This window comes from Sciurus carolinensis, chromosome 3 (assembly GCF_902686445.1).
Source record: "Sciurus carolinensis chromosome 3, mSciCar1.2, whole genome shotgun sequence".
Lineage (NCBI taxonomy): Eukaryota > Metazoa > Chordata > Mammalia > Rodentia > Sciuridae > Sciurus > Sciurus carolinensis.
This window is the reverse complement of record NC_062215.1, coordinates 112,310,398-112,328,080: the sequence shown is the minus strand read 5'-3', so window position 1 is coordinate 112,328,080 and position 17,683 is coordinate 112,310,398. Positions and strand designations below refer to the sequence as shown.

The 17,683-nt window shown below is 34.2% G+C and overlaps 1 protein-coding gene across 5 annotated transcripts in view; it reads right to left on the bottom strand.

Annotated features, from left to right (window-relative positions):
• Slc4a10 (solute carrier family 4 member 10) overlaps positions 1–17,683 on the bottom strand; it is a 132,507-nt gene that overhangs the window by 4,091 nt on the left and 110,733 nt on the right. For 4 of the 5 annotated variants that reach the window (XM_047543946.1, XM_047543948.1, XM_047543947.1 and 1 more), the window contains 4 exons: positions 15,256–15,429; positions 14,607–14,729; positions 6,449–6,516; positions 3,128–3,244 (listed from right to left, as the gene is read on the bottom strand). In XM_047543946.1, coding sequence (XP_047399902.1) covers positions 3,128–3,244; positions 6,449–6,516; positions 14,607–14,729; positions 15,256–15,429 — 482 coding nt within the window. Of the gene's footprint in view, positions 1–2,256; positions 2,296–3,127; positions 3,245–6,448; positions 6,517–14,606; positions 14,730–15,255; positions 15,430–17,683 lie in introns of all 5 variants that reach the window. The other variant, XM_047543945.1, reaches the window with a different exon arrangement.

Here is a 17,683-nt window from a genome sequence, read left to right as displayed (position 1 = left end):
AAAACCAAGTACTGCTTTTTCTAGCATGACAATTACCTTCCCAGGAAAAGTTGATCATGGGCATCAGTTTTATAAAACACAGCAGTTGCTCACCTACACTGATGCAATGTGGTCTTTAATAAGACCTATTTCTACCAATCCATCCCATAAGCTGCAGAGGAGCTTGTATGTATGGCACTATTAAACCAAAATCAAAAGGGACATTCTATGGATGAGGTAGAATTTGTGATTCATTCTTAGATTCCACTTGTCAAACTAGGTAAAAGATGTTTGGCAAGTGAGAATGTCAATAAATGAATGAAATAATAAAATCTTAATGCAATAATTACTGCTATTCTAAACTCTACTACAAAAGGTAGGTTTCTCCAAGGCATAGTATAGCCAGGGATCCGAAGGAAAATAACTGAGGGGAATGAATCACAGACTGCATGGAGTCAGTTTAGATCTTGAAAGATACAGGTCCTGGTAATTTGATGTCTTAGGCCTCTTTTTCTTTTGGCCAATGGATACTCTAACAGTAGATGTCTACTGGTTGTCATCCTTCAGTGCCTTCAACAGATACCAAGAGAAAGTGGTAGTTTCAGACCAGTATTGCTGTTATTATTTAGGATTTCTGAAAACCACACTCTGTTACAGTTCCCACAGTTAAGAACATGAAAGATGTTAACCACCAAGAAAGAGATATTTTTCATGAGAAAAGCCATAGATTCTACCACATGAAAAAGTAAAGAAATCTGGGTAAACGTTCATTCCATTATAGTTTGAACCTCAGGTCAGTGAGAGTGTATATTCAAAGAATAAAGAATAAGAGGTTCTATCAAAGTATAAAGGACAGTCTATTTAAAGTTGGGCCTATTGAAAGCACATTACACTGTTCACTAGAGTTAATCTACTTCTGAAGTAATCAAGACACATTTTTTAAAAAAAATAACTAGTTTTTTTCTGATGAAAAGTATGACTTGACTTTACTATTTAAAGAAGTACCTAAAATCATGTCATAAAACCTTTCCCTTGAACCAAAGAAAAACAGAGAAACAAATTGGACTATGAATCTTTTTAATTCAGGAAGAAAAGCAATCTACAAGATTATTTCAAACTTGCCAAATATTTCCCACAGCTGGCATTTTACTTTGTTACTTTTTACTTTGATCTTGTCAACCTGGATTTCTTTCTTTTTTTTTTTTTTTGGTACCAGGGATTGAACCCAAGGGCACTTAATCCCAGTCCTTTTATTTTTTTATTCTGAGATAGGGTCTCACTAGGTTGTTTACAGTCTCACTAAGTTACTGAGGCTGACTTCAAACCAGCAATTCTCCTGTCTCAGCCTCCCAAACTGCTGGAATTATAGGCATGTACCACCACACCCAGCCTGGATTTCATATTTTAAATGAATATATATATATTTTAAATATATATATATATCTTTTTAATCTCAGACTATAGCAGAGATTTGGGGCAAAGAAAGATAAAGCATGTTTTACAACAAAACACTGCTGATGCCTGACCCAAGCAAATAAAGACATGGTGGTTTTAAAGCCCTGTTTAAAGATATCAACCAAAGGTCTTAGAGATATTCTATTGAGTAATTTATATTAATCTCCTTTGGAGTAAGTCTTGGAGAAGTTTAGAGTCAAAGAGACAGAAGAAGACAGAAACAGAGACAGGACTGACACCCAGCCCCTGGGGTGAAGACTCTTCTCATTCACTGTTTGTCCTGTTTATTCTGTCTGGTTTAGAGATGACACTGAAGCAGCATGACATTTTGGGGTGACAAAAACTAGCAATAAGAGATATATTCTCCAAGTGTAAAGTAGTCTTACTCTCTCTAGTCCATGTTTCCAATTATGGCTCGTGAAGTCAGGTAAGGTTTGAGGGTAGGGATGCCTCATGGTAACATAAATGGAAGCTTCTAGCTTTCATTTATTGATTTCTTAATTAAAAGGACAAATTTTCTTTTCCCAATCTAGAAATTCAATGTCAGTACTAAATACAGTTCTGTGAGATTTGTTGATTAATATATGATGCATTTTTATAAGTTGTGGACAGAATATTCAAGTTTCAGAGCCACTTAAAGAACTGACTAGTAACAGGAGCAACATAGAACTCAGTCTGATACTAGATCTGAGCACAAGACGCTCCATGTCTTTTGCCTCCCCAAAATTTACACAGAAGACATAGGCTGATCAGGTTTCCAGAAGACACCATTTAACATAAGGAAATGCAGCCAAGAAGTAGGTTTAAGGGAGAGAGTCTTACCTTTGGGGAATCAGCTTCTAGAGTGATTAGGAAGGGGAGCTTATGACAAAACGTAATATAAAAATTAAGTAGAAAAAGTTAATTTAAGGTTATGAGAATAAAGAAACTTAATAATTATAACACCATCCCCAATTCAATCACTCTCTAATAAGAAGAGATACTAGCATAGCACAGGAATTCCTTTTTCTTCAGGTTACAACTGAGGACACTGGATGGTATAATTTGGACTCATTTATAAATTCTGGAAAATTCCATAGAAAATTCCATGACAAATCTTGATATTTGAGGACACACCTGTCCCTCAACATATACAAAATCACCAGCCACAACTACAGAAGTTGTTTGCATATTTATATATAAATAAGCAAGCATGGATAGAACTTTTGAGAGACAAAAGTTTCAGGGTAAGGAGGTAAGTAAAGATTTTCAGGGACCTGGGATAGGGGACTACAAATATACTGAACATAAAATCCCCACTACATGTGGTATCACTTTTGAAAAAGGAAATAGGGAGTGGAAAGTGTGGGCACACATTTAAGGGGGTCCTGGGTGGGTGATGATGGAGTACAATAAAATCATACAGCAAAATAGTAGGCCAAAATAAACATCCAAAAATGCCATGCATTAGAATTCACTTATACCTCCATTTCCCCCCCACTGTGCTAGTTTTGGAGTGAGCTTTTTTATTTTCAAATGAAATGTTGGAAAACATAATAACATTTGTAAAACTGACAATTTTGACCATTTTCAAAATGATTTTTCTGAAACATTTTAGAACTAAATTTGATGGAAACCAATATCATTCTTTTGCTACTGGATTGAGTTCATAAAATAATTAGACAGTATAACCTCATTATTTTAAAATTCAAACCTTTTAGAAGGAAAGCTTGACTCCTTATCTTTTGAGTTATCGGCAGTAATCAAAAGGTTCCTCCACAAAGCAGTCTTTGACATTTCATCAGAAATATTTATCACAGATGGATCATCTCTAGTTAGGAGTTTACCAAAAATGAAATAATAAACATTAAATAAGTAACTGTGGTTATTCAAGGATAGAAATTAAATATAGGACAATTTTATGTCTATGTTAAATTGTTTTTCTCCATTTTTATTGTGGCAAAATACATGTAATAGAAAATTTACCATGTTAACCATCTTTAACTGCACAGTTAAATGTCATTAAATACGTTCATAACGTACAACTACTGCCCCCATCCATCTCCAGAGCCCTTTCCATCTCATAACACTGAAATTCTGTGAGCATTAAACAATAACTCCCCGTTCCTCCTCTCCTAGGCCCTAGCAACCACCATTACACTTTCTGTCTCTATGATTTTGACTATTTTAAGTGCCCCATATAAGTTGGATAAAACAGTACTTATCTTCTTGTGTTTATTTCATTTAGCATAATGTCCTCAAGGTTCAGCTATGTTGTACCTTATGCCAGAATTTCTTTCCTTTTAAGGCTGAACAATATTTTGTTGTATGTATGTACCAAATTTTGTTTATCTTACATTATTTTTTATAATTAAAATTTAAGAAGTATGGATAAGCTCTCTCCATTACTAAAAAAACTAAAAAAAAAATCTAAAGAAAAGATTCTAGTTGTGAAAATACAGGTCTGGACTATAATATTTTATTTATTTATTTATTTATTTTTATTTGGTGGAACTGGGGACTTGAACCCAGGGGCTATCTAGCACTGAGTCATATCCTTAGTCCCTCAGTCGCTTTTATTTTCTGTTTATTTTGAGACAAGTTCTCTCTAAATTGCTGAGGCTGGCCCTGAACTTGTGATCTTCCTACCTCAGCCTCCAGAGTCTCTGGGATTATAGGATTGCACCACCACAACCTGGCTGGGATACAGTTTTTAAAGATTTGTTTCATAGAGCAGATTAGATTCTGCATGTGCGCAGCTTAGGCTCCTGTGCCTGGCACTTACAGCCATGCAGATGCCTGGTCTCCAGGCATGGGCCCTGCAGTGGTTTCTGCTTACTCAGTAAGCTCTAAGTCCTCACAATGGTCCATCATGTTTTGTGCCCACCTCACCCTCTATTTCATCTCCTCCATCTTGCCCTGGCTCATTCCTCTCCAGCCACAGTACAATGGCCTCCTGACTATTCTAGAACACTATAGGTTTCTGGCTGCTTCAGGGTCTTGGCCTAGATCTTCCTTCTGCCCCCCAAATGTTTCATCCCACCATGCAACACTTCCCCCTCTTTGTTCCAACATCACCTTCTCAGGCCCTTGCCAACCACTTTAATTAAAACTGCTATTTCCTTCTCCTCACACCATGCCCATCCCTTTTATTTGCAATTTGTTTTCACCATCTGAAATACTATACTATATTACTTGTCCATTTGTTTATGTTCTGTCCTCCATCTCTACTCTACTTGAATATAAGTTTCATGAGGGTAAGATTCTTGATCATTCATTAGATGTTATTCCCAAGAGCTGGATAGAGCTGAATATTTGGTATTCACTTGATAATTGTTTTTTGAACAGATGAAGGCAGACTGTGCCTTTGACAGAGCTCTTTCCATATATCTAAGGGAACCTACAGTATCAGGGCCTGTACTATACCTGATGCTTTTATTATATTTTAAAATAGTACCAATTATAGGTTACATCCAGGATGCTGCAAAATATCCCTAGGGGTAGAAACAACCAAATGGCAGCAGGAATTAATTATATACCAAGTGAAATAAAGTTTCTGTAACAGAAAATAGGTCTCTTTTTGCCCTGTGTAGGTAAAATAAACTGCTGTGAAAAAATCACATCCTACAAAAATCCTAAGCTGTCCTCACATGTACTAAACTAGTGGTTGTTCACAAGCAGGCAACAACTCAACATTTAAGATGAAAAAATATTGGGGTCTCTGCCTTGCCCATTCTGGAAAGGTGCTCTTTAATTCCTCTAATCTACCTGGAAAGACAGCTTCCTAGTAACTCAAAACATGAGATCATATAATTTCAAAAGAATCATCATGTGAAACACAAGTTCTACATGATATTACATTACAAGGGGTTATGAGCAAGAGTTTAGAAAATGCTAGATTAGACAAAATTTTCATTTTAAAAATCCAGTACTAATTAGATTATTTCATATGCAGGTGTACATTGTGAATTTTCAAACTGGAACGCAATATGGAATGTTTTCCAAACTTATTTAAATATAAGGCTCTTCTGGAAGTGTTACCACATGAGACTAGGTTTCCATAGAATATACTTGGGAATATACAGGTTCCACTAAATCAAGAGGATCTTAGATTTTAAGTGTTGCAGAAGGAAAAATGAAAGAAAGAAAGAAAAAAATGCCTTCTATACTTCTACTCACCCATAAGTGCTATGTATTTAAAACTTTTTAGGAAAAATGATTTTAGAGTATACCTGAAGCTCCAAAAAATTCCTATTTCATTTTTAACACTATGACAAATCCTCCCTCAAAGGAATTTATTCCCTGTTTTTCCTTAAGAACATTGAATCCATAAAATTGAGTACTAAATGGTACTTAAAATAGAATTTACAAGAAAACTAAACTATATCAAGAGAGAGGGAGGGGTGGGTGGGGAGAGAGAGAGAGAGGGAGAGAGGGAGAATATTGAAGGCCAAATACTTGCAAAAACATTCATTACAACTTACAAAATTTGGGGGTTTTCCCTACTGTATGTAAAGAAGAGTAGCATATTTGTGGGACCTGCACAAACATTTCCTAAAGTGACTAATATGACTGAGTCCTTTAATATAAGAAATAGATTATTTTATTTTGGAAGTGCCTTTTTTTTAAAGGGTAAATTCCCAGAGTTAAAATATTGACCTGTGATCAATTTAGTGAATACCTACCTTACTTATGCCAGAAGTGAATCTTACCCTGACTTCAGGGGCTACTCTCTGAGAATATGAAAGGGATCTTTCATAAGCCTCATGAAATATGAGAAAAAAAGATTTCAGACAACAGTTCCCACCCCACATCATTTTATGCTACTTGGGTATAGTTACCCAGTCAGTATGGGCAGAACTTAGTACCTGGTTAATCAAATTTCTAGTTTCAGTTTTTGTTTTTTTTCTCCTCTAATGCAACTTCAGCAAACCTCAATGAGCATCCACAGGGTGTGAAATTCTTAGAGTACATATCTACTCTACTCAGTCATTCTATTACTGACATGGATGTATTTTTAATGTGTATATCTTACCTATAGTGCCCTTCCAGTGGGAGCTGTACTGTGCCCTCATCTTCCATAGCTAGCATACTTTGTTCCTCCTGGAAAGACAATGCAAAGTATATAAAGTGAACCTGATGAATCTCCATTTTACATTAAAGAAGAAACACAGATTAATGTTTCATTATCTCATTAACCTCGAGACCTTCCACTTTGTTTGCGTTTATTAATGCTAGCACAGGTCCTTTCAATAAAGCTTAGCTACCAAGAACATAAGTAATTAATGAGAATCTCATAACACAAAGTAATTTAAATGCTAACAACAATCTCCTTCATGTCACTCAATGTAAAACATGGTTAATTTCCAAACAGATTTTTAAAAATTAATCCAGATTTCCAAGGACAAAAGTGTGGGTAATGTAATCAGTTTTGTCGTTATAAAATTGAAATTACATCCCAGAATGCTCTGTTAGGAGGAGATGAGGGATCTATTCAGAGCAGTAGTTCTCAAACTCTACATCAGAGTCACCTGGCAGGGCTTTTAAAAATACAGATTGCTAACCTCTGCCCTCAGAGATTCTGATTCTGTAGATCTAGAGTAAAGAGGGCACGAAAATTTACATTTCTAATGAGTTGCCACTTAAAATTAATTATGCTGGTCTGGAGACCACACTTTGAGAACCAATGCTCCAGAGACTTGGAGAGAAACAGTAGAAGATATCCTCCTAGATGCATGAAAACATAAGTATGCTTTGGTGGAGAAAGAAATGAATAGTTGGATTCCTCTTAGACACATCATTAGCTTTTGTTTATGCTTTATATTTCTTCTTACAATGAGAGTATTTCACCCTACTCCAAAGGGTGTAAAGCTTTATATATTCACAAATGTATATCTTCATATATAACATTTTAAACTGTATCTTTGGAAATGAAGATAATCATATGGCTACCATACTAAAATATCCTGATTAAATTTTCAAGTAATGTTATCATTAAATTTTTTCTCTGCATCCAAACACAAAGTTATCTGTAGATTGCAACTCTTGTTTAATGCATTTGTTTTCAAATGGGTCAACTGGCATTGCTTAAATTCAAAGAATTATTTAGACTATTTTAAGATGCTAGATTATTTTACTCTATCTCCAAAATGGACTTTAAGATGTATAGACATAAGGAAGTAGGTGATCCTACCCAAATGGGCATTGATGACAAAAAAAAAAAAATGGAGATGACCCTGAAGGCTCTTCTTTCCTCTTCCAGTTGCTTAGCAGAGCTAAACTTCCTTAACCCAGCTTAACCTGAACCAGCTGCCAGAGAGGTATGACCTTTCGTTGAGGCCATTATTCCTGGCAGGCAAGGCAGCACCTGGGGTTCTCTTATTCAAATATTGGCCCTCCATTTGCACAGTCCATAATCTGAATGTGATATGCCATCTTTTTTGGATTTAATGAGGCAAAGTGTTTTTCAGTGCTTCTTCAGCTAACCTATGAATATGTAATGTGATGTGGGCACAGGCCTCATTTCCCTCTTGCAGCAGTCTTCTGCTGGCCAATGTAGGGCCCTCTCTGCAGGGGCTTTGGTTGTGGTGCACACAGAATCTCTATGCCCAGCCCAGGCTACAGAGCAATGGAGAGGACAGGGGTATGCATAAGCTCTGCCATGCCTCTACTTCTACATTCCCCCTCAGACACCTTACATTTTTACGCTGTGTGGCTAATGGCATGCCCCTTTGCATTCTAGGAACCAATTCTATTCTCTTTCCCAGCTGTTTGTCAAGGAAATTTTTTTCTTCTAAGGCCCACGACATGTATTTTTATTACCTATGTTTTATACCTATTCCCCTTGTCATTTGGCAGCACTATTAAAACTAATTCAAGATGAGTACAGTTCTATTAGTTTAAAATTACCCATTTAAGCATAAGCAGAGCTAATCTGCAGCCTAGAATAAGACATGCCTTGCAACTGCAATAATCAGATTATGTGGAATATAATACATATATCATATTAATTTATAGGCACATCTGGAGCCCATGGGCATAGCATATGTGTACTTTCAGGTAGAAAAGGTTACTTTTTCTATGGGAGAGGTTACCTTAATACACATAGAGGACCATAAAGAGATGATATTCAATGATTCCAAAGGCTACACAAAGAAAATCAAAAACAAAATGTAAATCTGTCCTTGGTTGCCCAGTAAGAGGTTAAGACTGTTCATATAGTATCTTTTCTGACCAAGTCAGAAAAACATGTCAAGAAGCTAGGAATATTTAACAAAGAATAAAATGCAAATAAAGTTTAAGAGAAGAATAGGGTCATCACCATATAAGCTACCTAGCAGCAGAAAAATGAAGGATCACTATTCAATCTAACAGCAAAAAATTGGGCCAAAGTGTTGTGAACAATTTTGATTTTTCTTTAGATGATTTTTCACTTTTCTCTCAAATTGCTTTCAATAATTATTTTGCACTCTGTGGCTTGTTAGCATGTGTGGGCTTTATACTAGTCATAATTCTATCCAAACAAAAACTCATCACCTCTAAAGATAGCATTTCCAAACCATGCTTATCTGAAGAGAAGGGTGGCAGAGCAGCCGCTGCCTTCAGTGCCAGAAGGGAGCTGGGTGGGCCCTGGAGCGGGGATGGAGGGCCGGCTGCAACCCAGGCAGCACTCTGAGGAAGCCAAAAATTGAGGTTTTTCTGGGGAGGAGCAGTCAAATCAGGCACTAGTTGTCACGACAATCACAACCCAGGTTATCTCAATCATGCAAGTAGAGAGAGAAGAGCATAAAGCTCATCAGGTATCCACCACAGAAATATCTCAAAATGAGTCCTATTCAGCATTTCTTTTACACAGGGTCCATCGAAGATACACTGAGTTCTATGTTATGGTAGAACCCAGTTGCAAGATATTAAAGGGATGAGGATCAAAACTTACCCAAGAATACTTGAGGGGTTTCTCCAATTTGACTAAAGAAATATTTACTCTGTGATTTAAATGTCATACATTAATTAAGGTAATCAAAGCATTTTTCAGATACAAAATAAGTGAAGGGCAAATAATGCTATGTCCAGTAAAGGGAAGGAAAAGTTAGGCTTAGAAAACAAATCCAACATTTACTGAGCATGTACTGTGAACGAGGCACACATGAACAAGAATGATCCAGAAGCCATTAATTACTCCATTCAATGAATATGTGTTAAGCATTATCTACATGACAGGAAGTCTGCTAGGCAACTTGGATACGACAATGAAAAGAAATATATAAACCCTCCCCTTAGAGGATGTGAAGGCTCACCATAAGAAAGAAGTATAGTAGCAGAGGTTGTAGAATGGAAGAAATTGTAGGTAGAAAGAAATAATGTGGACCAAGTATAAAAGGAAGGAATAAATCAGACATGTTTGCATAGTAATGAGCAACTAGCCTATTTAGACCCAAAGGCCTGTGCTGAGTTCAAAGGGAAAATAAAACAGGAGTCATATTCTGGTGTGTTTTGATAATAGGATGATATATATCAAGTTTTATCGTGAATCTGAACTGTATTTCATAAAAACACAAAACTTGCGGTTCATATATTATGACACCTAACAAATTCTCTATTCTTTAATCACTTCCTAATAACATCTGTTATTATATCTATTTTTCAACAAAGTCTGTATCTCTGTAGGAGCCTTCAAATATTCCAAAGTATGAACAACAAGAACAAACAACTCAAATATTCAGCAATTTGGGAATTTATGTATCTTAAGAAATAGAAGGAATTTCCAAATTCAAGTTGAACTCCCTTATTTTATCCAAGAGGAAAACAAGGTCTACAGAATGTAAGACCTTGTCATTTCCTTCCCCAACTACTAATAGAATAGGTGCTACAAACATCTGATAACCAAAAATGTCAATATTTATAAATATTTTTTATGATTTCCAGAGAAGAGCCAATACATAAAATTTTAACAATAAAAGCTTAAAAAAAGGGAGGATTTATATAGAATTCATATAATACATGGAGGCAACATATAGTTTTCATCAAAATATTTGATTCATTGTCTCTAAATACATATGAATTATTATAAATACGAAAATGAAAAATCCTGGTTGTGTTATCTTGTATTTAGAATCTTGAGTATATTCTGGAGATTTGGATTCTGTAGTTCTAGGAAAGGGCTTATCTCAAATTTTTATCATGCATCAGAATCACCTAGAGGTCTTATTAATACAGATCCCTGGCCCTCTACCCAGAGTTTTAATTCAGTAGGACTCGAGTAAGGCCCAAGAATTTTTGTTCTAACAAGTTGCCAGGTGTTGGTTGGTGTAGCAGAGGTAGTGGAATCATATTTTGAAAAACTACTGCTTGAAGAAGAATATGCTTGCCACACCTTAAGATTCAATTAGAAATTGTATTTGTCTGTGTAATAATTAGGCCATGCTTTCTGAATCCACAACCCATCCTGACCCTTCTTAACAGTAAGACATTCTCTGTAATTTGCATACTGCACTTGTTTTTAGATTGCTTTTTTGGATTTCTTGGAATTTTTCATGAACCCATTTGATACAGATCACAAGGCCCTACTTGTCTACTTTTTCTAACAGTGTATGTGTTAGAGTGAACCTTCAGTAAATCAGGAATTCTCAATATGATACCTTCTGCTGAAATGAATGTCCAGGATTTATCTAAGCTTAACCTCATCACCCTCTGTCCAAGAGTAAACATTCTGTGGAATTTTCTGATTTTAACAATAGTCCTTTTGTCAAATGTGTACAATGTCCTAGAGAATATTTAAGTAGGAAGGAAGGCATGTTGGTACTCTGAGCACATTTGGACATCCAGAATTTGATTCTGCAGTCTTCCCTTTACACAGAGCAATGTGCAAAATGTCAGGGTTCCAATATTCATTTCTACCCTGATTATAATCCTTTCTTTCTAAAAACTGAAGCATATGCATATGCATATGCATGAAGTACATGAAAATTTGGAACAGAAGCTCTGCGACCTTGGACTGGCCTGTGTAGCTATTTATTCTGCTTAACTCATTATTGAATTTTAAGGTCAAATGAATGCTTTTTCAGTGCCATAAGACCATAAATGGGATACTGATAGGAAAACCCTAGAGGATAAAGGTACAAGCTTGTAACTATCATCAAAAGGACAAGAGGTGAGCTCACTTTAAATTCAACTCTCAGGGAGCTGAGACATTTCTGCTATTTACCATCTTGCCAGATCATGATCAAAGTTACTCAATTAATTTGAGCAATTGCAGAAATGCAACATTTCTGGAGAACTTGTCCATTTGCCACCTTAATGCAAAATCTCCTGGAAGACTGGGCCTTGGTACAAGATGCCACAGTTAAGAAGATCACATCCTCCAGTGGAGTCCATAAGCTCAAGAAATAAAATACTAAGATCTGGGCAACCAAGTAGGAAATCAACCAGGGACTTAAATTTTAGTGTCATCCTCCTTAAATCTTCCTACTCTCTTCCCTGATCCTACTTCTTAAATACTAATCCCAGGCTAGAATATAAACATCTTTAAACTTTCTTTTCTCTCCCAATTTGAAGCAGAATTATTTGCCTTTGCATTAGTCAGAACTAGATTTTAATGCTCAATTGTAGATTATTTCTTGACTACTACTGATTTTCTTGTGCATTTTAAGTGTACATAGTACTGGGATTCATTGTTAAATATTTGCACATGCACACCTTCTCTTACAAAATTGTTTTCTTTGAAAATTTGTAACTTCTTAGAAATTTTTTTTCAATCTGAATAATTTAATTACACCAAATACGGATAATATAAGGCATTAGAATTTTAATATTCTGGTGTCCATGTAATAAGGATTATATGGAAGTATCATCGTATTAATCTATTTGAATTTTAAAGATCTGTAAATTTGTCTGTGAATGTATGACAAGGTTTTTTTTTTCCTCTCAACTTTGAGCTGAAGGATTTAGTCATGAATTACCCCAATAAATCTGTAATCTATTTTTATATACTTGCGGAAAACACGAGTTCTAGGAAATTTAGTGACACTAGTTACTTCTAAAAATGTTATCTTCATAATCAGAAAAGAGTAAATACCTGTTGGAGTAGAGCAAGATATTTTATATATATATATGTATATGCCAAATATACACAGCTTTGAGAGTTGGACCATGGAAATGGCTACTTCTAATAAGTTTATTATTACCATCAACTTGTTCTATTTATTTCATAGACAAATGGAGAATCTGACACTTTCATTCATAGTAGGGAAGAATATTAAAGATAATATAAATAGATTACATGGCATTTTTTCACTTTGAAAATTCTAAATTCTAAGAATGATGTTCTAAGAGGTGTAACAATATCTCATGATGTGGATGTAGCCTAAGAAGAATGCTAGGATGCAGTGGTTATACATAGCTGGGAATGTTGCTACCTAGTTCAGTCAGTAAGCAGTAAAGACATTTGGTAGGAAACCAAAGCAAGAAAATACGAAGTAACATTTAAGTTACTGTTTGAATGTATTTAGAAGTAGTATAATTATCAGAAAAACTGGAGCAAAGCTTTTGACCAATGAGGTTTTTCTTAAATTTCAGTTTATATATCTAAAAATTTTTTAACTATTGCATTTTAATTGTGCATAGTACTGGGATTCATTGTTAAATATTTGCACATGCACACCTTCTCTTCAAAATTGTTTTCTTTAAAAATTTGTAACTTTTCAGAGTTGTTTTTCAATCTGAATAATTTTAATTATATCAAGTATGGATAATTTAAGGCATGAGAATTTCAATAGTCTGGTGTCCATCTTATTTAAATTTAACTTGTGCCAAATTCTGTCATATTTTTCTTGAATAATTCCTGAGGATAACAGCAAACAGTTACTGAGACCCTAAAAGAAACAGAGGTTCAAAATATCCTAGTTAAAACAGTATTTTTTAAAATGTCTAATACTTAAATAACATATAAAACAGAAAAAAGAACTAATGACAATTTATAATTTTAATATTATGTTAATATAACTAAAAGTATGATTCTATGTGTGCCTTCTACACACTTTGAAATATTGAAATATTTATAAAGAAAAAAGTATATCGTCATGATCCATCTGTGTGAAAACCATTGACTGCAATGGAATACCATGGAAAAAGGAGGGAATTATTAATAACATTATGTAGCCATACTGGTAGAAAATTCTGAGCAGTAACTTCATTAGATTTTTGTGGCTTAATCTGGCTTCACTAAATGAGCAAAACTTAACACTCTTGAATTATTAACTAATGAATTACCCAATGGGAAGGCGGAATATATCTATGACTTGAAAAAAATTCTGTAATTAGAAAACTGAATACATGTATAAACCACCTACAAGAAAAATTGAAATAATATACAATTCTCACAAAATATTTTCTTTAAATTTTATTTCTATTTACGTAGAAATTGTTTTACAATCTATGAGCTCAATCACTCTGCTAAAAGTTGTATAAGTTTTCTTTTTTTTCATTTATATTTATTGTAGTTTTTACATACTTTTAAAAAATGTTATGATTAGTCTTCAAAATAGATCCAAGTTAACATATTAACTTTATATATGCCATAAAATTTAAAATAAATTGTTTTAACATATGAAACAGAATCGGATAAATAAGTAGTCCATGCAGATAAATAAAACCCAAAAGTTTCTCAAACATTTATTCAATCTTAAATCACTTTGAATGCAAATCATTATTTCCTTTTAAGCATTTCATCTATTTCAAGCCTAACTGATTTTTCACTAGAATCTTTTGATTAAAACTTTGTTTCCTAGAAAAACACCACCAGTAATATTAGTCCAGTAGTCTTTCTCTTTCTCTCTCTCTCTCTCTTCACATTTTCAACCAAAACACAGTCATGACCATAACTTCTAAGTGCTGAGGTATCAACAAGTTTTTGCCATCTACAAGCGAAGAATCAGAAAAAATAATCCTTACACTTAGGAAGTTAATTATGCACAAAATATTTGTATATTTCACAAAAGGCTGGTTTCCAAAGGTGAGATCTTGGTGCCCTCTGTCTCTGTTCAAATCTTCATGATTTTAAAAATTGAACTTCCAAATCGATCCATCATGGTTGTTTATAATCACTTTCTAATGATAAATACACTAATTTAGTTTTGTAAGGAGCTATTGCTTTTCTTTCTTTTTTTTTATGAGACATTAATTTTTCTCTGACTTACTTCTTTTTCAGCATCTTCTAGTTTCTTTTTCTTACTCTCAGGCATTAAATCATCCAACCAGCTGAGTTCTCGTTTGGTAAATAAGAAGTCCATCAACTTTCTTACAAATACCAGAGCTAACACCTGAAGAAAACAATAAAATATTTAAAATTGAAAAAATAAAAGTAGGAGATGCAGATTCAGTTGTTTTTGGTAGAAATGAGTCAGTTTGATTAGGGCTGACATTAAACTTGAGATAAATATGATATTCATTCTATATTGAGAATTTTAAAACTTAGAGTCATTCAAATTCACTATAGTTTTTGAAGTATTTGAAACTTGTTGGGAACGTTTAATTAAATTTCATTTGAAAATGCCCTGATGCTAAATTTTGGAAGTTTATACTTTTTCATGTAGGGTAAATTATCTCATACTATAACAAACATTCAGAATAATACAGACAATACTAATATGAATCACTGAAATTCATGATCCTCTCAACCCCTACCTTTGTCACCAATTTTAATGCCAAAGTTCATACTAGGGTTTCCAGTGGTTGTTCAAACCCTAAACTAGGGTCTCCAATTGGACTCTTTCATTCCAATTTTAGCTCATGTGTTTCCAAAGGGACCCAAAAATCAGAGGAAAAGAGTTGGTGCAAATTTCATACCATCATGGGAAAGACAATAGCAGCTCTTGAAACTTTTATTATCCACAGAAGGCCAAGGCAACTCATTTGAATAATTGTAAAGAGATGAACTTTTCGGAGTGGTACATGTCGTAGATATATAAAATCTGGTTGATGTTTTGCAGGCATCCAGAAGAGCTTTATCCTATCAAATAACTAAAAGATTAAGCAGACTAAATTACATTTAGGAATAAGACAATAGAAATAGAACAAGCAGATATTTAATATGGTCCAAAATTCTAGGTTGACATGATGTATCTGTGATAAATGGGCATCAATGAACTTGATACACCACACTGAAATACCACAATTTTAATTTAATAATAACGCACATTTTCTTGAATATGGACACAGGTTGTAGTTTAGAAGAGTGTAACATAGTAATGCCAGTGCTAAGTGCTAAATAGCAAAGCCAAAGTCAATGCTATCTTGAAGAGTAGAGGCCCTGAGGACCAAAGGTCAGCTTCATTCTCTTTTCATTGTCATATCACAATCTCCTCCTTTTGTTCCACTTCTGGGATTCCTATACTCGAAAGCTCAGTTCTCTTCTACCCTGGAATGGCTCCTCCACCCCCATGGCCTCCACTTTAACATACTTGCTAATAACTCCCAGACTGGCTGTCTGCCTCAGATCCCCCACTGAGTTTCAGACCTTACCCACCTGCGGTACAGATATCTTGAATTCCTTATTCAAACTCTGCTCTTTCTGTCACTTAGATCCCCAACAAAGGTTCTGATACTGTTTTTACAAACGAAAACATCTTAACCATAAAGATTTGACCATGTAAATTTTTGTTAATATTTTCCAGAGAGAATTTTTTTAATAAATTTTTAAAAATATATTTTTAGTTGTCAATGGAGCTTTTATTTATTTATTTATTTTTATATGCAGGCTGGGTATTGAACCCAGGGCCTCACACATGCCAGGCAAGCATTCTACCAGAGAGAATTTTTAACTCAATTTAATTTCATGATTCATTTAATATATTGCACTATCAAACCATTTGTGTCTTAATCATATTTTATTTAAATTATTTTATATAAATCAATGTTATTTCTGTTCCCAACTTGCCATATCATCTCATAATTTTGGACTATATTCCTATTGTACCTTTGGGGACATTTTTATTAAGTAACCAAGTTTATAAATTAAAATTTCACCAGCTGCTCAAATCTTCCTCACATTTTACTTAGTGAGTAACACTGTGTAGTGAACAGTAGTTTTATTTTGTGGTGGTCATTTTAGTTTTTCTGAAATTTTTGTCATTTTCAGTTTCTGGCAAGAGGTGGTTATATAGAAAATACTGCTTTCAATCACAGTCACTGTTCTTCTTCATGCTATTTCTACGGTAATATATAATATGTATTTTCAAAAGAGTAACATTAAGATTAGTAATATTCTTAACTTATAAGAAGATGTAGCAATTTTCATCAAATATTTCAAAATTACTCAAATTTGCAAAGGGAAAACTGTCCATAGTCAAACTATTGGGGTCCTACTTTACCAAACCCTATTTGTTCACTTATGAAGAATTCCATACTCAACATAAACTTCTGTCCTTCTGTGTTCTGTCTTATGGAATGCATGACCTTCCACCCCCCACTTATCTAAACCAGAATCATGTATACATTAGTTGATCCCATGTCCATTCATTTGCCTTCCAAAATACTTATGGAAACTTTTATGAAGAATACTAAGTGCTGAACTCATTCCTGGTTCATCTTTCTTCATACTGTCCCTATACATATCATAGGTCTCTTTACTTAATACTTCCCAAACAGCTCTTAAATTAGAAATCATTAAACATATAAATAAAACTTTGATCACGGTGAAGATAAGAATGGGGGGAAATAAAATCCTTTGGCTTACAACTGAAAATTTTGATTTCTATAGAACTAATTTTCCCTAACTACAATTTCTCCATTTATGAAGCTATGTTATTGCATAAGTGTACTTCAGTGCGTGGGTGCTTCAATTGTTATTGTTTAAATGGCACATTTGCTTTACTTTGGATTCCCAAAGTGTTAGAATGAATATAGATGTGGTTATATATCTGAATACAGAAACAGCGTTCATGAGAACACTGTGATCTGTTTTTTCTGCCATGTTTCACAGTGAGAAACCTACATAAAAGTTTCTTAATATTGCCAATAAGGTAACATAAAGATTTCTCCAATGTATGTGGTAACAAAGTAACATATTCCTTGAACCAGAGATATTTAACACATTCAATTATTATTACTCATGATAAATGTATTCTGAGTTTTGCATTTGACTTTTGTCATATCATAACATTAATATTTCATTTCCCCACCCAGTTTGCTACAATTTCCAATAGGAATTTTAACTGTTGAGTTTGGGGCTCACCTAAATTTTCACTAAACCTATTTCTCAGTATAAGATGCTATT